Below are 20,998 nucleotides of genomic sequence, written 5' to 3' on the forward strand. Positions count from 1 at the left end.
CCAAAAAGAGTCATATGAAAGTTGGTCATCTATAGACTATGGGGTATCACTTTTGGGAATTGGTCATCTTTAGGGGTCCAAAATGAAATTATCCTTTAATAGTTAGAAAAAAGAATGGAAAATTTTGAAAAAATAAATAGAAGAAAAAGAAAAGAATTTAGAATTTTTGATGCCATTATTAGAAAAGACAAGGGACATTAATACACCAACATATTATCTTCTTTCTTTTCTTGAATATAAATCCAAACAAACATACTATCCGACACCATTTTTGAACTTCCCACCCCTACCCTCATCTCTCTCTCTCATCTTCTGCACCTTCTTCTCTGAAATAAGTAAAATATTTTCAACAGTTTCTGAAAAGCAGATTCAAATTTTTCTTCAAAAAATTGCAGTCCACAAGTACTAACCAAAACAAAACCTAAACAAATACATACAAACAAAATTTTGTAGAAATCTCTCTCCAAAAACCCAAGTTGTGGTTCTCATCCAATTCTCTCCACACTCCTATACACTCCAAAAATACAGACCAATTCATATTTATAAACACTAAAAAAAGAACTTCATTATTCATTCTACTGTCAAAGTTTCCGGCAACCCACCTCGCCGGAAGAAACTCATCACTAGTCCACCAAGAAATCTTAATTACATGCTATGATTTCATGTTCTTTTCATTATTATAAGTTTGATATTTGAAGTACTGGGTACGGCTACGTTTTTTTTTTCCTTCTGGAAACAGTAAGATTCGAACCCTAATCTAGTACTCTGAAGTGGGTAGGTTTTAGTTATTCCGATAACGTGAACATTTGAAATTAAATGCTTGCTTTGACACCATTGAGAAGTTGCAATGATGAAAATATCAGTAGAAAGGGAACAAATGTTCATGAGATGGACTTTACGATTGGTGACGATATTGATGATTTCTCGTGTGCTGGTAATTTACTCGAAGATATCGATTTTGATGATTTGTTTGTGGGTATGGATTATGGAGATGTATTACCAGATTTGGAGATCGATCCAGAAATGTTGGAATTTCCAATTAGTAATGAAGAATCATGTGAAAACTTAAACTTATCATCATCTTTATCAAACTCTGATGAAAGATTATTTATAGATGAGATAAATAACGATTACGAAAGAAGATTAGAGCAAGAGGAGGAAGATAGAGGGTCGGGTTCGGGTTCGGGTTCAGGATCGAGTTTGAGTAAAGAAGATGAAATTGTGAGTAAAAGAGATGAAGATGAATCAATTAAAGTGGATAATCCAATATTATCATCTCAAAATAATAAGGAATCAAGTAGTAATCGAAATCGAAAATCTATGTTGGGACAAATGAAAAATTCATCACAAGGGAAAAGAAAAGTGAAGGTAAGATTTTCTAGTATAGTTAGTTGTTGTCAATGGGTAGGTTTTAAAATTTGACATGAATTTAGTTTAGTTAGGTATTTTAGATCTTGTTAATGAAATGGTTCCCTATACTTGCTTTAATGATTTGATGTTACCCTTTTACTAGGAAATCATGACTAGTTGCTTTAATGATTTTGAATGAGTACTTTGTTCATCATAAATTCCTATTTTCTATCTCTAAAGTACACTGCCTACATAATCTAGCTCATGTCTCTCTAGACCTAGTTTATGGTGCTCATATTTCATGACCTTAAAGTGAGGCAACCATAAATTCTTAAAAGTCATGACTATTTGGATTCATCATGAAACTCATGAAATAAAATTGAAGCAATAAAATTCGAACTCTAGTCTTTTCAGTGTAGATTTACATTTTTTTTTTATATACTGTATTTCTACTCTTTAGTTTCGTACTGAAACCTCGTCTCTATCTCTCTCGATAATAGGTAGACTGGACACCAGAGCTTCACCGGAGATTTGTGCAAGCGGTGGAGCAACTAGGGATGGATAAGGCAGTCCCTTCAAGGATTTTGGAGATTATGGGAATAGATTGTCTCACTCGTCACAATATTGCTAGCCACCTCCAAGTAACTTACTTAATTACTTGCTCTCTTTGGAAACAATTTCCATCTAGGGTTTACATATTTTTTTTCTCTTTCATGCATGATCTTAGTAATTCTATATCTCCTTTAGAGTTTCTCTGTTCACTGCCCTAGATTGAAGGGAATTGTGTGTCCACTAGAAAAAGAACAAACATATATATTCACTTTAGATCTGAGTCATCTGACTACATTCATCTATTTATCTAGCTAAAGGCTTTGGAGATCTAGCAACTTTTGTATTGATTGTTTCCTAATATAAACTTCTATAACTCATGAAATCATTTTGAAATTAATGACATGATGATTTTGTAGGAATAGTCACCCAAGACCAATTAAAGGGTATTCTCTATGAATAATTTCGATAATCTTCCGTAGTTTTTAACTGGTTTTGATTTGATTTTCACAAACTCAACACAGGCTCCAAGATAGACCCGAGCTCTCACAACAAAAAAGACTAGCGTCAGATTAAAAAACGTCACGCTGAAAATTTATGTGAGAATAGTCTCACGTAGACAAAAACTACTATCACAAAAAAAAACATCTAGGTTGTCAATACTCATTGTCAATGGAACTGGATCTCATTTGAAACATTTTAACTGAAAGAAGCCATTTTGGATCTATAACAACAATGAAACGAATGTGATTTTAAAGCATAAGCTTGCTAGATTAATCAACTTCAACACGAACTTTACGAAGAAAAATTTGTGATTTTGATTTGAACTTTTTTTCGTGCAGAAATATAGGTCGCACCAAAAACATTTACTAGCGAGAGAGGCCGAGGCAGCAAGTTGGAACCAAAGACGACAGGTATACGGTGGTATGGCGGCGGCAGCCACCACAAGAGGAGGCAATAAGAGGCCGGAACACCTCAACCCTTGGATTGCACCAACAATGGGGTTTCCTCCTCCAACACCTAGTCCTTTACACCCACAATATAGACCTTTACACGTGTGGGGTCATCCAACCGTTGATCCTTCTTCAATGATGCATCACGTGTGGCCTAAACATCTACTTCATAATTCACCATCTCCACCGCCCCCGCCTCATCGGTGGCCTACACCACCCATTCCTCCTCCTCCTCCTCCATCTGAACCTTCATCATATTGGCATCCCAACCACCACCCCAACCACCACCCCAACCACCACCAACGAGTAATTCATCTTCTCTCTCTCTAGACTCTTTCTCTCTCTCTAATGTTCTTGAAGAAATGAAAAAGTTTATACTAACTTTTTGTTTTGGTTGTAGGTACAAAATGCTCTTACATCAGGAACTCCATGCTTTCCACCTCAAGCACTGCCAGCAACGGTAATAACAACTACTCCTCTTTTAGGGTTTTGGATTTTTCTGTTTGTTGTATACTCCATCCACAAAAGTGTTTATTATTGATTTCCTCAACTTCACAAAAGAACAAAATAGAAAAACCCTAATTTTTTCTTTGCTTGGACAGTTATTGCAGAGGATGCCATCATCATCATCATTGGCACCTGCACCGCCAACTTTAGTCCCAGGCATTCCACCACCACCACTGCCACTAGGCATTGGTGGTGCACCACCAGGTTCCGGACATCCTGACCTCCTCCACCCTGTAAGTAAAAAGATTTACTCATCCTGTGTTATAAGTAAACCAAATACGTGTACAAAAAATTTTGACTTAATTCGTAACTTGTTGACCCACTTCCACCGTAAAACAAAGAAGTTGAAAGTTTGACTACGGGAGAGAATGTTCTTACCATCAAAGTGAATCAATACAGTCACAATTTAAGTCCAAACTCTTCAAAGCTGATGGTATGCCCGGCCACACTCCCGACTAGGTGACGAGGCCGGTCTAGATTTAGAGAGAGAATTTTTCACTTTCTCTCTAACTCTGGCCTGGCCACGTCCGCCCGAGATAAAACCAGGAGAGTGGCCCGGACATACAATCATTTTCCCAAACTCTTTGTGCGCATCATATTCTCGTACTAGAATTGTATAGTAGGTACCAGCTTAATCCATCTATCCTTATGGACAAAAAATCGTAAATATAAAGTCACGAGAAACACTTTATCTATATTTTGTCAGTAAACTTTATAATGTACCAATGAGTCAAATATAATTGATATCAAGATTTAAATCCCAAAAGTTACTGATATTGTCTTTTGATTATGTTGTCTATAACATGCACCCGCCCAACTAGACATTTTTTTTGTGAACTCATCAAAATGACATTGAATCAGTACTTATTATGTGGTCTAACACGTGTATAGAATTTTGTTCCTAGAGCACGGAGAGCCCCGAACTCATCAAAATGACTTTGAACTAGAACTTAAGTTTGAGACTGTACCTATAACCCAAACTATAAAATTTCTCTAAGCACTATGGGACTATAAAAATGCTACTTAATTAGTTATAATATTCAATTGAGATATATTGAATTTAGAAAAGCATATAAAGTGGTAATAGGCTTAGGGGTGCGGCTAAAGGCCCCCGGCCAAATTGTTGTAGGCTCCCGGATTAGGCACAAAGTGTGAGAGATCACATGTGTATTCCGGGAGCCTACCACATTTTGGCCGGGGGCCTTTAGTCCCTCCCTAGGCTTGGGATTTAGAAAAGCATATAAACTTTGCATGAACCCCTGACATTTTACATTTATGAAAAGTCCACTAGTGTAAGATAAGCTGACACTGTTTTGTCCTTCCATATGACAAGAATTTCTTGTGATAAAACAATAATACACTAAAGACAAACCCACATAAAATTTTGTCACATGATGATTGTAATCAGTCATCTTTTGATTTAGATGTCTATAAGCTTAATAAGGTACTTAGAGTTAGGTCTATATGCCCTATATAACAACCAAAAATTCACATTTGCTTCGTGTCTGTCGTAAAGCGAATACGTGCCCTATATTCTCCAGCTCTCAGCAAAAGTACTAGGTGTTAATCTGAAAGAACAACACGTGTAGAGCATGTGAAAATAGTTCTACCTGGACAAAAAGAAAATCTAATGACTAGTTAAGAATTTAGTATCTAGATCCTCTCTACTTATATCCAATTTCGTTTGAGTTAATTTTATAAAATTTGGTACTCTTAAAATGTATTAAGAAACAGTTATTATATATTATCATTGATTGACATTGCTTAACAATTTTGAAATACTAATGTGCAGACAAAGGAGAGAATAGATGCAGCCATTGGAGATGTTTTATCAAAGCCATGGCAGCCACTTCCTCTTGGTCTAAAGCCTCCATCTCTTGACAGTGTCATGGTTGAACTTCATCGTCAAGGAATTCCTAAGATACCACCAACCACTACAACAACTGAACTTGATTGACAGTTATGGTTCTTGACAGATAAATCTGGCCAATCATCTGGTATCCAGGACGGCTCTAGCCAAAACCCTAATTCGACGACATGTCTTACTACATGTAGATGTTCTTCTCATATTTGAGTAGAGCTATTCTTCGTACTTAAATTGTCAGTCTTCTTTTTGTGATTGTTACATAATGGAACAATATAAGTTCTTCATGTAATAAATCATTTGTAAGAATATTATGTCTTAACACCACCATGGACTAAATTTCCTTTATTGGTGAGTATGAATGTATGATGAGTTATGCTTATAATAATTGCCATTGATATCTATAAACAAATTTTTGTGGTCTACTACTCATCTAATAATTAATCTTGTTATTTTAATGTGTATATGAAACAAGGATGTAAAAAGTATAGAGTAAGATGAGTCCTATTCAAGCAACGATGGTGTAATCTGTCTCACGGTGGACACAGACAGCTCTATAATCTCAAATACTAGAGATAAGGTTGAGAATGTAATCTTAACCGATTGAAGATTAATTTGAGAGGTTTAATCTCAATATTTGGGGATAAATTTGGAACGTATTATCGATTAGACAAATTCTCCAAAGGGAGATGCTAGAGTTACAAAAGATTTTGACAAAAAAAAGTTCCCAGCTGATGTGACGGTTGTGATATTCATCTCTCAACGACCTAGATTTGGTCAAAGTTTCAAACTACAACCGCCACGTCAGCTGGAAACTCTCTTTTGTCATAATCTTTTGTAACTTTAGCATTTCCCTTCTCCAAATCCCTTTAGCTACTAAATGTAGCAAGGGTACACTCTTGTGGATTCACACAGAAAAGAGAAACTTCACCACTAAATCTATATACAAGACGTTAAAAAATGATCTACCTTCTACATCATTCTTGTCGGCGCTATCATGTTGATGGATCTGTAGTGATGAAGATGAAAGTGTCATACTTTTGCGGTTATATACCGCTTGGTTCATATGCAAGGTGAGAAATAAAATGGTTTTTGAGAATATACCTCCAAATAGTCGTAAGATTGTACAGAAAGCAATGAATATGATGCAGGACTTTGAGGGGATTAAGGTTACCATGACCGTGAGAGACAGCTGAGAACATTATACACCCACCGGTATGGCTGGCCCCAGAGCGTGGAGGGATCAAAATTAATTTTGATGCGGCTTTCAAAGATGGGAAAGCAGCTATTGGGGTGATTTTTCGTAATAGTAATGGTGAATTCATATCTGCATATACGAGCTACGACACAGTCGGGATTCGGGAATGCCTTAGAAGTTGAGGCTAAAGCGACGCTTCTTGTTGTTCAAATGGCTAGGAAATTAACCCAATCTCCCTGTGTTATTGAGGGTGATGCATTGACGGTACTAAATGCTTGTTCTGGTTCTGAGGAAAATACCCCATGGAAAATTCGAACAGTTATGCATGAAATCACAGAGAGTGGAGATAATGATCGACAAATTGTGTTCGTGAGTTGTTCCCGTGAAGCTAATAAAGTGGCACACTTACTAATTAGGAACGCTTTTATTTCAAAACCTTTTTCATCAAATGAGATGTTTCAACCTCCTAATTATATTGTATGTCAGTTAGCTTATATTGTAAGTCAATTAGCGACGGACAAAGTTAAATTCTTCTGTTTGATGTTAGAATAAATATTAGGCAGATGCCTACTTTCATTAAAAGAAAAAAAAGAAGGTTTTGAACACAAAAATATATTCTCAAAAGATGCTTTAATCTTTTTTACATATAGATGACTTAAAAAGTTAACTTTTTTAGAACATTTGGCATAAAATTTGTGATGAAGATGCTTGAAATGGGGTCCAATATAATTTAGGGTTTTGGATCCAATCACCAATTACTATCAAGAGACACTTATTACTGACCACCTGACATTGTTTTAGTCCCTTTTGTGCTGACTATAAATCAATGTCTATGTCTCTCTCTATGTTAAACATAATAATATCCTTCCACTTTCCTTATGGGCTGGGACCACATATGGATATGTAGCTAAAGGTGGGAATGTGACTGATTGGGCCATTGGGGTGACTGTGGGTTTACTTTCTCACTGGGTCGGGTGAGTCCGATTCTGAAATTTTATGTGTACTTAATTTCTTTTTTGGCATATTCGACGGATAATTTATCAGAAATTGGTATCCAAAACCCGTCCAAATAAGCATGTCCTTTCAGATTTTTTTAATCGAGTTTTGGCGGTGGTCCGACTCTTGGGCAAAATTCAAGACACACCCGGACCAAGTACTGCACCCTTATGTCACCCGAATCACGCGTTCCCATGCTTCATAAGACACAAGACAATCATGAATTTATAAAGAAACCAAATGCCCAACTCATTAAACACCTAAGAGAATATGAATTGTGGAGGCAAGAGATTTATAAAGAAACCAACGCCCAATTCATTAAACCCGTAAGAGAACCCAGTTTTTCTTATTCACTGTGAGCTTCATGGTCAGTTTTTGGAGGTTCCTTTCATCAAAGTTGCTTTTGTATCGCAGATGTTTTAGCTCACACAAGTCGATTAATAATGTATTCTTCTTTCACTGTGAATCGAAATTATGACCTCCGTACTTTTAGAGTAGATGCACAAGCAACTAGCCAAGTAGTTGTTTGCATAAGAACTCTACTCCTGTAAATACTTGATGATTTATAGATTTCGCTTTTTAAACACAGAGAAAAGGTTATAGACTACTAGGCTCCAACAAAAATTATCTTCTCGGCATATTCACCCAATGGGCTTACTGGGCAAGCCCTTACTGTGTAATACAGGTCAAGTTCTTAAAGGCAACCCGGTGGGTTGGAAAGCGAAATGATTAAAGTAAACTTCTTTTTAATGAGCACCAACATTGTTAGAAGGCACTGATTTTTTGCTCTTATCATCCTTCTTGACAACCTTAGAATATATCGTCGACTAAGAATTGACTATAGAGCAGTTTCTTAGAGTATATTGTTATGTTATCCGATTGAGAAACGAACTACAAATTGTCAAAAGCCCACAAAAAATACTTATAACAAGGACAAATTTTGTGAAGATAAGGTCCTCAATGTCCACCTCTTTATCATGATAAAAAATGGCCTCTTCTGTTTCTTTCCTGCCAAGTTGTTAGTGGTCCACCATATTCAACATTCATAATGAAAACAATAAGAATTACTTCTTCATTTTTAATCGAACTTTGTTTCTTTTGAGAATATCTGTAGTTTAGGGCTTCTATTCATGGGATAGCATTTATGTAGTGTAAAAGAGATGATCCAAGTGTAAAAAAAAGGTTATAACATTTTCTATTGATATGAGTGTATAACATAACCAAATCCAATACGATAAGAGGAAATTTCTTTCAAAACAGTTTGTAACATCTAAAATAGCACAAAAAACGTTTGTAAAGGTCCATCTCTTTTTATTGTATTGGTGAACATATAAATGGTAGTGGTTAACAAATTACAAAGACGATCACTGTAAGTCTATAACGTTTATCACAACCAAGTGATAAAGAGCAAAGCTATTGAAATAGCATAAATACTAAGGTGGTAACGGTTACGGGAGAAACAATAACTAGTGGTGAGGCCAGAGTATTTTCTATGACGGGGCACTTTTAACTCGTAGTTAAAAGAAGCTTATTTTATTTCTAGGCCACATTTTCTAAATCCACATTTGTAAGTGTAAGGGTGATAAAAAATGTTAAAGGTTATATACTCTAGTTGGAGACTAGGGTTCGTCACAGTTCTTCTCCACAAACTCTTCTAGGACAGTATTTCTAGTTAGTCTTATCTTACACTTACTATCTCTCTCTCTCTCTCTCTCTCTCTCTCTCCCTCTACCAATGGTTCTTTCTACCAAAATTTTCACTCTCTTTTTTCTTGTATTTCTCATATCCTCTTTCCAAGTTCAAGCAAGAGATAGCCACTTCTTTAGTAAACTAACTCGGGACACCAACGCCAGTAACAATGAGGAGAAGGAAAACAACCTCATGAACAAGGAAAAGGTGGAAGAGACAATTGAAGTTTCTCAAAACAAACTCCCTGCTTCATTGCATGAGCAAGAAGAAAATCCAAGCTTCACCCAAGAAAATCACAATGGTCATGGTCTCTATCGTCACGGCTCAGGCCAGTTCCCTCCTTCCACCACCACCACCAACAACAACAACAACAATGAAGCACGTGAGTACTACAATTGGAATGGAGAGAGACAAGGAATGAGTGACACAAGGTTCCTAGAAAATGGGAGGTACTACTACTATGGTGGTAATCATAACGAGTATTACTATGGAAATAGCGGATTATACGATTACTCGATGAATAACAAAGATCACCAAGTGAACAATGGTAACAATGCCATATCTTTTGACGGGCAATCCAATTACCACATGAATGAAGGGATTAACACCAACAATATTGATAAAGATGGAAATCTCCTAGGCGAATTTACGCCATAAAAACATGATGTAAGCTACATATATTAGCGAGTTTGCATACATGTACGAGAACAACATTGTTTTGCATTGTATTAATGATAATGTCTAGTGTTTGTTCGTAGTGTAGTTATTTTTTCAGGTTTATTCTTATTATTCACGGTCTTCGTTATCTTCTGTTTTTTTGTTCTTTTTTTCTTTCACATTCACAATTTTGATGATTCTCAGCTATGTATAAAACCACAAACTTGCGTGCAAAATAAAATTTATGTATCGGTAATGAAAAATGCGAAGGAACAAGAACAACCTAAAAGACTCTGAGCAAAAAATTATGTGACTTATTTTGATTTGTGATTCCGATGATTACGATCAACTGAACCGCAAATCATGGCAAGTCATATAAGATTTTTGTCCATAGTCTGCTTGATTTTTTTTGTTTTCTAGCATTTCTGGGATTGAATTAGAGCCACGAGTTGCATGGACTAAATACTTATTTTTGTACGAACTTGGACTAAATCCTCATAAACGCTGTTTGATGGGGGCTAAGTCTAAGTCCTCATCGACTAAACCTTCTCTTGCTCTTCGAAATCAAATCTCTCTACAGATAAACCCCTCTAAAATCTCTTCTTCATCTGCCGACAATGTCAATCGCCGCCGCCGGCGCTAGGTCTTTCATTCGCTCCTCCGCCTCCTCCTTCCGTAATTCCGCCTCAAGGTTCGCACATGAATCCAAAGCCAAGTCTTCTTCTGCTTCTGCCTTTAGCTTCTCCAAGCAAAAACCCCTCTCTCAACGCATTTTCCGGTTAGGGTTTTTTCTTTTTTGTCTGTTTCCATTGAAGATTTCACAATCCCTGATTTATTATAGTTTTGTTTCAAATACTACAAATTTCATTTTTTTGTTCTTCTTCTTGCTAAGGTCTCCGGTGGAGTTGAGCTGTTGTTTGGATTCATTGATGCCATTTCACTCAGCTAATTCTTCTGCTTTATTGATTTCAAAGCTTGGAGTCTCTCGCCAATTCAGTTGGCTTCTTCAAGGTATTCGATTTGAAACTATACTGATTGATTTCTATTGATCTATCTTTGTTTTCATCCTATAATTCCAAGCTTTCTCTACCCATTTGTGATTGATGAAGCTTGATAATTAGGGTTTTATCAATTAAGAGAATCATAGACTAAGAAATCTTAACTTGATAGATATTGAAAATCCTTTATGCCATTGTCCCAATTTCTTTCCCTTATGTGCATTTGCTAGGGTTTGTCTTTTAAATAACATTGAGTTGTATTATTTGCTTAAGCTAGATGAATAAACGGTAAATAGCCATTTATGATCCTTACAAATCCTTAGGGAAAATTAGTCTCTAGTGGGTAAGTTTAAACAGTAATTATACAGCCAATGTAAATCTAGGCGGATGTCGAAGAGAAAACGAAATTAATGGCCAGAATTTGTCTCGCGATTTGATAAAAAAAAATATCGAGACAAAGTGGACCCTTCTTAAATCGCGGCCGTTGATCCCAGTTGCTCTCTGGAATTGGCTTTGGATTCGGTAACCTTATCATTTTCGAAGTTTAAGAGCCATTAAAATCAGATTAGGTATAAATTGGCAGACGTTTGTTTTTCTGTCTTCCTCTTTGATGTTTTTATTCCTCTTATGTCTTCTTGAGGAGTTGCAATGGATATGAACTTGAACTTAAGTCTTTTCACCACATTATGATTTATGACTAGTACAAGTAGGCGAACGAGTTTTGGTGATATAATACTTGCCATTCTATTTCTTGCTTCTCTTTTTTTAAATTTTTTTAATGTGGACTACCCTATCATCTGGTCACGTTTTGTTTTAGTAGAACTATCAACTACGTGAACTCATTTTGTTGGTAAACCCTAAACTAGGATTAGACCACATACGGATAAAGAGTGACCATATGTGGAACACGTAAGATAATTGCTTTCTAATTGAGCTCTGAAGATTGTCAACACTTGGTTGCCCAAGTGGTTGATAGTGTTAACATAAACTCCATGGTTCGATTCCCATAGGAGGTCCCAGGTTCGATTCCCATAGGAGGTCCCAGGTTCGATTCCCATAGGAGGTGGAATCCATGGTTATTGAATTTGGGTTATTGACGCTCTTCTATATGGTTACACTTTTAATTCTTATTTAGGGTTTGATTAAGACCATATGTGGCTGGAATTTTGTTTCTTGTTTACATTTTCCCTGGTTTTTCCTCCTCTTTGAATTACCATATGACGTTAAAGAACTCGTATTCTTTTTCTAAGAAATAGGTAATGCAGGGATATTAGTATTTGTTCAATCTATTAATGAGTTTGAATGAGGTTTCCTAGCCCATAAAAGCACGTGTTCCTTTCATTATGTCTCCCGAACAAATGAGCTCCTAATTTTGAACATTTCATTTCAATCAAATTTTTTTAACATCGTTGCGAACACTATTTACTCGAATAGCATCTATACTAATTCTATGTATTTAACCAGCTTGCATTGATGACTTGTGATGGTTATCCGGTCGGCTGAAGCAAAGTTTTATATTTGAAACTCCACTCTTAAGGAAGTGACAATGGACAACGTGAAGACAAGCAATTATGTATTTATGCGTATGAGTAGTCATTACTAAAACTAAAAGAAACGTTTGTTTCGCCGAGTACTTGTGTTTCAGTTTCTTGCCCTTGATATGTTCTAGAGCACCATATGTACTCACCATTAAAGTTTTTTCCGAATAATTTCATTTCAGTAGACTGCTCCATTTTGTTTTCAAATGGTACCTTTATGCTTCACCAGACATACTGATTTTTTGTGTTCGACAGATTCCAGTGATGATGTATGATGAATGACCGAAAGAGCGAAAGATTCGTACATTAAAACCAAGGATTATCAAAAACTGATTCTCGCATCTCAGAAAAATTGCATAAGCTGAGAAATAGCGCAATCCTTAATAGTTGTTTGTCAGGAACTACATTGTAACTGTGCATCAAGCAGTGATCAAATTGTCGAAAAAAATTCCATGGTTGTTCGCTTCATGTGAATCGATGTCTGAAGGACTTCATGAAATTCCTTCCTTGTTATTCCCTTTTTGTTTTATTAGAAATCCAATTTTCTGAACTGGGGTTGTTAACTTTGTAGCAGTTCTTCTGAAACAATTTCTTTCGTACTGAGGGTTTGTTTTCTTGCACCTTGAGAAATATACGAGACTTTCACTCTAAACATAAGAAAACAAATCAAACTGGTCATTACAACATGGATCGTCCAGGCTATGAAGTATTCAAAATCTTTCTTTAGTGGATTAAGAACATCACTAGTTTTAAACAAGTCAGGATGTTATGGAGAGGCCAAAGTCAGGGTGAAAGATCGTGCCGAAAGGCGTAGTCAATAGACATGGTGCAAGGCATAGTCAATGGAAAAGGCTAGGTTAGTCGCAACAAATGAGTACTCACCTTGTTGGTCCCAAGGGATGACAGAAGAGGCTAGGTTAGTCGAAAGATGATTCTCATAAAGTTAGCTTTAATGTCTAAAAACGAAATAAACCTTCAAAGATTAACAGAAATTTATATGCAATTCCAAACTGAGATGAATCAAACATTTCAAGAATAGGTTCTTAATATTGACATTAGATGTTCTTAACTTCCCAGTTCAATGGGCACTATACGAACTTTTGGTGGAAGTCACAACGGGTTCTTTTTTCACATTCCAACCAACTCAAAATGGACACTTAAAATTAACACTAATTTAATATGATAATTAACTACTTCCAGTGAGGTTGGTATACAAGTTCCAAACCATTTTTCAACCGAAAAGTAACCTTCCACGGGCAACAAACCAGTAACTGAGACATGGGTAATTCATTCTGATCATGTCAACTGTTAAAGACTAGAGAAGGGCAATCATTCTTCGACGACATTTACCAGCTCGTACTCAACTAGAGAGAGATTGTTATCCTTTTTCACTTCAAAATTTGCAGGATCGGTAACCTCAACACGGCCCCATTTGTCAACTGCAAGCCTCATTGAACCCTTAAACATGTCGATCTTTGCATTCCTTAGAATCACAGTCGTCCCTGGTTTCATCAAATCAACTGCCACAAGTAATTGCAGATAAATAAGAACTCAGATATAATAAAATAGTGCTAGATTTCTATCTTCTAGAACATAACAAAAGGATGGTATTCTAGTTCTTACGGAAAAACAAAAAATCATGCTTTTAGCCCACAACCAAACACTTATAAAGTTTAAAGGCATTTATATTGTACTTATGTGTCTTAGGTGATGGGTTATACAAGCCATTCTCTTGTCATTAATAGACATCAAAAAAAGAATGTACCGTCTCAAATAGAAGTTGATGCTCTAGGAAGAGAGAACGGACTTGAGGCTGTCTCCAATTACTACATGGTATCTACACTTCACTAAATTCTCAATCGAGTTGGAAATATTCCTCTAAAATTACCATATAACATCAATTTGATCACTCAAACGAAAGAACATCCAAGTTGAAGGTTTCTATTAAAGGAGCCTTGCTGCGTGAGATTCTTGGCCTTCTTGGAAAATCACACTGAACTTCACACCAATGTTTCAAGAAAAAATTCAAGTTGTATGCCTTGAGGCGAAGCAGTCACTTGATGGCTCAAGGCGTACACATTTGAACTCAAGAATAGAACATGATCATTTGAAATCACCTGTTATTTTTTAGTTGTTGAGCAACAACACATGAAATTACTCGTACTTTTGTTTATTAAACAATTATAACTTTCTATTTTCCTAAATTAGCAAATTTATGTAACTAAAGTAGAAATATTATGTTATGTTTTTACGTAATTGATATTAATATCCTTACAAGAAAATAATTTACGTGCTTTTACGAATCGAGGAGTGTGTCTTGAGGCGCCGCCTCGCCTTGTGAGAGCAAACTGCCTTGACGTGTAAAAACGCATTTTAAAACATCGCTTCAAGGAAGAGAAAAGAAAACTGAATTGGGTAATGCTAGAATAATTAGATGATGATTGGGTTAAGGATGGTTGAATTAGCATTGGATATTTCGGTGTCATATAAGCAAAACCCATACAAATATCTATAGTTCTAATTGGATAAGACTACAATATGAGATTTCCCTATAAACTACGTGAACTGAAGTTCATCGACAGGAAAAAAAAAAAGAGGTTGCAACAACTGCCGTAATGACTTCGAAAGACCACCTCCTAGGGTTTTATAAAGGGTCTTGAGCACCCAAACAAGATGCACATTTAAACCAACCTTGGGTTGCCATGTTCTAAGAGAAATGAAACCCCATTAGGAACCTAGGGTTACTATCTTCATAACTAAACCCATCTAGGTTTCTGTTCTCAAATCAAACATGAAAATCAACTTCCATATCACCCAAATGAACTCCATTTTTCTAATACCCCCAACAAGGAAAATCGTTCCACATCATCTAATACATAAACAATTTAAACCCTAAACCTTTTACCATGATTTCCTTGATAATCAAGTTGGTGATGATAATAAAACGAAAAACTTGAAAGAAAGTTTTCGAGAGAGAGAGAGGAAAAGGGGTTTATACCTTGTTCGTTTCGAGCAGTGAAAAGAATAGTACCAGTCTCATCTCCGATAAGGCATTCAGAGATGCGGGTATTAGAGCGAGGGTTCAGACTTGGAGTTCGACCTTTCTGCAACACAGTTTCGGAGCTGACGACTTTCGCCGTGAGGGTATGACCGGAAGTTCCAGGTTTCAACTGATCCACCTTCGTGAATACTGGTTTCCTTTTTCCTCCGCCGATTTGTGGTCCGGTCGCTGTCGCCTTGGTCGCCATTGTTGCTACTGGAGTTCAAAGTCGTGAAATCCACAAAACCCTCGGTCCAGAAGAAACCCTAAAACAAAATAAAAGTCGAGTTAATTCCTATATGGCCCCCTACTTTGTGACCAGCTTCCTTTATGGCCCCCAAATTTCTGAAAATTCAAATATGGCCCCCTATTTTCATGGAAATGTCATAACTACCCTTCCCATTAATATATTTTCAAAATAAAATTAAAAACAAAAACCTAAATTTCACTCAACTCTCCTCTTTCTCTCTCTAAAAAAAAAATTTCTCCCTTCTCTCTCTAAATATTCCGGCGAAGGGGTTCCTCTTCGCCGGAAAAAGCGGACCTTCAAGGTCAGGTTGAAACCAAAATCCCCAAATTCCTTCTCCTTTCTTTGTTTTTTACGTCTTTCTTTACCTTCTTTCTCTCTCCTCCCCATCTTTGTGTTATACTACCACCGGAAATACCCTTAGATTTTGTTGTGATTTGATAAAAGACAGAAATAGACCTAAGTAAGGGATTTGATGAACTTCACCAGGCATCCGGGCGTCTCATATGGATATGAGGCTATGAACCTATGAACCTATGAATAGTGATGAACTAAGGAAATTCCATGAAAAGTTTGGGGTAGAAATTTAGGTTAATAGTCCAAATTTCTTCTCCATTTACGATACAAAACAAGAAGCAGATGATTTTGAATTGCTTCCCAACTCGGCATAGAATTTTCCTTCCTAAATCATATTCTTTTTTGCTATTTCCTTTGCCGAACTTGAACAACCAGGAGCATGAGTTAGTGACCGACCAGATTTAAAAGCAGGGACAATTAATAACGATGAAGAATTCATTCAAAACAAATTTGAGGAATAGGATTGGAAATGTTCATGGGATTGAGGTAGGTGATATTTTCTTTTTCATGATTGAATTATGCATGGTGGGATTACATTGCCTAATAATGGTTGGAATTGATTATATGGTCATGATGAATATGGATGCTCTCATGTTGCTACGAGTTGCAGAGATCGATTACATCACCTTGTAAAACAAGAGATCTGGGATATTTTGATATGGTTTTCTCTCTCTAGATTTTGAAGGTCATATTTGAATGTTTGTTTGTTGAGAAATTAGATGCATCATTTAGCCGCCGTAATTCTTGTATACGGGCTAGATTTCTGATGATTTGGTGTTTAATTAGGGTGGCCTTCCTTAAATATTCATCATCATCATTACAAGACAAAAATTAAATGTTGTTTTCTCTCTCTAGATTTGGTATTTGTTCAGATGAAGAAATTAAATCTGGTTTTCTCTCGCTGATTGGTGTTTACAAGACAAAAATTAAATCAGAAGAATGCAAGGAAGATGAAGAAATTAGGTGTTAGTTCAGAACTTAAATCTGGTTTCTCTCTCTACATTGTGATGTTCATCCTTGAATATTGATCAATCATCATCTACTTTACAAGACAAAAATCTAAAAACTCTCTCTCTCTCTCTCCCATTTCCTTAAAAACCCTTTGTCTCGAGAATCTGGAACTGAGACGAACTCACCACGATACAAAGTGATATTGGCCGCAATATTGAGAGAGAGAGAAGGGAGGGAAAGACGGAGAGAAGAAAGGAGAGAGAGAGAGGGAGAGAAGAAAGGACAGAGAAAGAGAGATTTTTTATTTATTTTTATGTTGAAGGTCGTCGGCCGGAAAATTTTCCGGCCGGCGACCTTCATCGGAGAAAAAAGAGGTGAGGTGGAGAGAAAGATGAGGTGGAGAGACATGTGTGGTGGAGAGGGATGTGAGGTGGAAGTGAGGTGGAGAGAGATATTTACTAATTAAACTTATTTTGAAAATATATTAATGGGAGGGGTAGTTATAGCATTTACATGAAAATAGGGGGCTAAATTTGAATTTACAGAAAATAGGGGGCCATATAGGAAGCTGGTCATAAAGTAGGGGGCCATATAGGAATTAACTCATAAAAGTCTCACGTCGTTTTGTTTCTCTCCGTGTAAGTATAAACTAAAGTATAAAATCGAGCACGAGTAATTTTGGCACGCATGAAATTAGATGGGGAATAATATTTTCCCCGCAAAAAAAAAGTTCACGGATTTTAGGCTGAGAATAAAATTCAAAATGGGATTAAGGTTCACTCTTCCAGAAAAAATGGATTTTAGTCATTTTCTATTTTCGAAGAAACATTCTTGACAACCGCAGTTCAGAAAAAATGGATTTTAGGCTACAAAGTTAACAACCGCAGTTCAGAAAAAATTCATAATGTGTTATGTATGACAAATATATAAAAAAAAATGAAATAAAGTATGAAACTTTAACAGTAAATAACACGTTGTTTATGAAACAAACCAATAATCAATAAACAGAAAAACACTGTAACTTTAACATCTAGACATACTGATGGAGACCATCAAGATGGGCCTCACGGCCGAACTAGTTAGAGGGCCTCATGGCCGAGTCCATTAGGGTTAGAGTTTAGGAGTTTCCATGTTTTAGTATTTCCTACTAAGTCTAGGTTTAGAAGTTTCTATATTTGAGTATCTTTGATATTTAGGAATCCTAATTTGAGTCTATCTAGAAGTTTCTAAGTTCCTATAAAAAGAAGTCAGGTCTGTCCTTGTTATTCAGATCAGAGAATATTATCAATCGAGTTTATTATTAATCAGGTTTATCGTTTTGTTCTTTACTTTATCAGTTTATTTACGTATTTTATCAGTTATTTACGTATTTTATCATTGTTATAATAGTGGATTCCATTACTTTTACGCTTCCGCAAAAATCTATATCAGCTGGTATTCAGAGCCTTAAGAATCTGGGAACAGATAATTTTTTTTTAAATACTTCTCATCTTGAATGTTGGAATAATCTTCCGCGTTTAGGTTGGGATCCTTTAAGAGATGCACAACAACTCTATGTTGATCGAAAAGATCAAAACAAAATTAATGTCGATTCTAAATTTCATATGTTTGATTATCAATATCATATAGATTTTTGGATTCAACAGATGGAAGATTGGTTTATAAACCAAGAAGCCCATGACGAAGATAAGGTTTTTGTCATCGAACAACACTTGTCTAAAAGAGTCTATGAAAAATTCAACGAGATGCAATGGAGACTCATTGATCAAGGAAAAAAATTCGTCGACGATTGGACTACATTGAAAAGCATCTTTAGGTATGTTTTTCTTCCTTTAGATGAATATTTTTCATATGTGGAGACAAAGATTGAATCCAGTAGACAGTTCTCGAATGTTACTTCGGTCACCGTGTTCAATATATAGTATTGAAGAAGTCCTTGACAAAAAGAATAAAATTTTCTCAATAACGGAGGAACAAGAAGAACAAAGTGAATTATCCTCTTTTAGCTTGAAAAGGTCAGTTCATTCTAGTTTAGATTTGATTAAGCCATATTCGAGTTTGGTTTATAAGCAACACGAAGATGAACGTGGGAAGATCGTTCAAGTGAAGAAATTCAAGGTTGATTTTTCCATAAAATATTATGTGGTGTTTGTGGTCTTCTTCATCAAATTAAAAGATGACGGGAGATGTTGCAATTTGTTGGAAGTTTCTTTCCTACATTTATTTTTGCAAGATTCTTTGCACTATAAGATTGAAGCTAGTGATTTCGTCCAAGTGGGTGTCCTTCGACCCCAATGCACCGTTCGCTCGAAGTGGGAATTAAGGATTGCATTGTTGAGTATCACTTGAGGGCAAGTTCGTTCTCGGTCGGGGAGTATGATGGAGACCATCAAGATGGGCCTCACGGCCGAACTAGTTAGAGGGCCTCATGGCCGAGTCCATTAGGGTTAGAGTTTAGGAGTTTCCATGTTTTAGTATTTCCTACTAAGTCTAGGTTTAGAAGTTTCTATATTTGAGTATCTTTGATATTTAGGAATCCTAATTTGAGTCTATCTAGAAGTTTCTAAGTTCCTATAAAAAGAAGTCAGGTCTGTCCTTGTTATTCAGATCAGAGAATATTATCAATCGAGTTTATTATTAATCAGGTTTATCGTTTTGTTCTTTACTTTATCAGTTTATTTACGTATTTTATCAGTTTATTTAGGTATTTTATCATTGTTATAATGGTGGATTCCATTACTTTTACGCTTCCGCAACAATCTACATCAGCTGGTATTCAGAGCCTTAAGAATCTGGGAACAGATAATTTTTTTTTAAATACTTCTCATCTTGAATGTTGGAATAATCTTCCGCGTTTAGGTTGGGATCCTTTAAGAGATGCACAACAACTCTATGTTGATCGAAAAGATCAAAACAAAATTAATGTCGATTCCAAAATTCATATGTTTGATTATCAATATCATATAGATTTTTGGATTCAACAGATGGAAGATTGGTTTATAAACCAAGAAGCCCATGACGAAGATAAGGTTTTTGTCATCGAACAACACTTGTCTAAAAGAGTCTATGAAAAATTCAACGAGATGCAATGGAGACTCATTGATCAAGGAAAAAAATTCGTCGACGATTGGACTACATTGAAAAGCATCTTTAGGTATGTTTTTCTTCCTTTAGATGAATATTTTTCATATGTGGAGACAAAGATTGAATCCAGTAGACAGTTCTCGAATGTTACTTGGGTCACCGTGTTCGATATATAGTATTGAAGAAGTTCTTGACAAAAAGAATAAAATTTTCTCAATAACGGAGGAACAAGAAGAACAAAGTGAATTATCCTCTTTTAGCTTGAAAAGGTCAGTTCATTCTAGTTTAGATTTGATTAAGCCATATTCGAGTTTGGTTTATAAGCAACACGAAGATGAACGTGGGAAGATCGTTCAAGTGAAGAAATTCATGGTTGATTTTTCCATAAAATATTATGTGGTGTTTGTGGTCTTCTTCATCAAATTAAAAGATGACGGGAGATGTTGCAATTTGTTGGAAGTTTCTTTCCTACATTTATTTTTGCAAGATTCTTTGCACTATAAGATTGAAGCTAGTGATTTCGTCCAAGTGGGTGTCCTTCGACCCCAATGCACCGTTCGCTCGAAGTGGGAATTAAGGATTGCATTGTTGAGTATCACTTGAGGGCAAGTTCGTTCTCGGTCGGGGAGTATGATGGAGACCATCAAGATGGGCCTCATGGCCGAGTCCATTAGGGTTAGAGTTTAAGAGTTTCCATGTTTTAGTATTTCCTACTAAGTCTAGGTTTAGAAGTTTCTATATTTGAGTATCTTTGATATTTAGGAATCCTAATTTGAGTCTATCTAGAAGTTTCTAAGTTCCTATAAAAGGAAGTCAGGTATGTCCTTGTTATTCAGATCAGAGAATATTATCAATCGAGTTTATTATTAATCAGGTTTATCGTTTTGTTCTTTACTTTATCAGTTTATTTACGTATTTTATCAGTTTATTTACGTATTTTATCATTGTTATAATGGTGGATTCCATTACTTTTACGCTTCCGCAACAATCTACATCACATACTTTAACTATAATAAATGT

At 36.0% G+C, this 20,998-nt stretch overlaps 2 protein-coding genes across 2 annotated transcripts; one reads left to right on the forward strand and one right to left on the reverse strand.

The window, feature by feature from the left end:
- Nucleotides 1-257: 257 nt before the first annotated feature.
- LOC147555615 (transcription activator GLK1-like) lies at nt 258-5,635 on the forward strand. Its single transcript, XM_086663260.1, has 6 exons — nt 258-1,368; nt 1,851-1,991; nt 2,742-3,158; nt 3,253-3,312; nt 3,455-3,592; nt 5,152-5,635. Exons 1-6 carry the CDS (start codon nt 817-819, stop codon nt 5,314-5,316), a joined length of 1,473 nt encoding a protein of 490 aa, XP_086519386.1. The 5' UTR covers nt 258-816; the 3' UTR covers nt 5,317-5,635.
- Nucleotides 5,636-13,326: 7,691 nt separating this feature from the next.
- On the reverse strand, nt 13,327-17,741 carry LOC147555616 (uncharacterized protein At4g28440-like). Its single transcript, XM_086663264.1, has 3 exons — nt 17,513-17,741; nt 15,298-15,634; nt 13,327-13,819 (listed from the first exon to the last, which is right to left on the reverse strand). Exons 2-3 carry the CDS (start codon nt 15,545-15,547, stop codon nt 13,629-13,631), a joined length of 441 nt encoding a protein of 146 aa, XP_086519390.1. The 5' UTR covers nt 15,548-15,634; nt 17,513-17,741; the 3' UTR covers nt 13,327-13,628.
- Between the last annotated feature and the right edge of the window lie 3,257 nt (nt 17,742-20,998).

Source organism: Eschscholzia californica, unplaced genomic scaffold (genome assembly GCF_041429995.1).
Source record: "Eschscholzia californica isolate CP2 unplaced genomic scaffold, dmEscCali1.0.p SCAF_2, whole genome shotgun sequence".
Lineage (NCBI taxonomy): Eukaryota > Viridiplantae > Streptophyta > Magnoliopsida > Ranunculales > Papaveraceae > Eschscholzia > Eschscholzia californica.

Excerpts from the sequence above, each read along its gene's own strand:
- LOC147555615 (XM_086663260.1), top strand. The coding sequence starts at position 817 with ATGCTTGCTTTGACACCATTGAGAAGTTGCAATGATGAAAATATCAGT. Across the intron at positions 1,992-2,741 it reads ATATTGCTAGCCACCTCCAA|AAATATAGGTCGCACCAAAA; the intron begins GTAACTTACTTA and ends TTTTTCGTGCAG. Across the intron at positions 3,593-5,151 it reads ATCCTGACCTCCTCCACCCT|ACAAAGGAGAGAATAGATGC; the intron begins GTAAGTAAAAAG and ends ACTAATGTGCAG.
- LOC147555616 (XM_086663264.1), bottom strand. The coding sequence starts at position 15,547 with ATGGCGACCAAGGCGACAGCGACCGGACCACAAATCGGCGGAGGAAAA. Across the intron at positions 13,820-15,297 it reads CACTGCTCGAAACGAACAAG|TTGATTTGATGAAACCAGGG; the intron begins GTATAAACCCCT and ends TACTTGTGGCAG.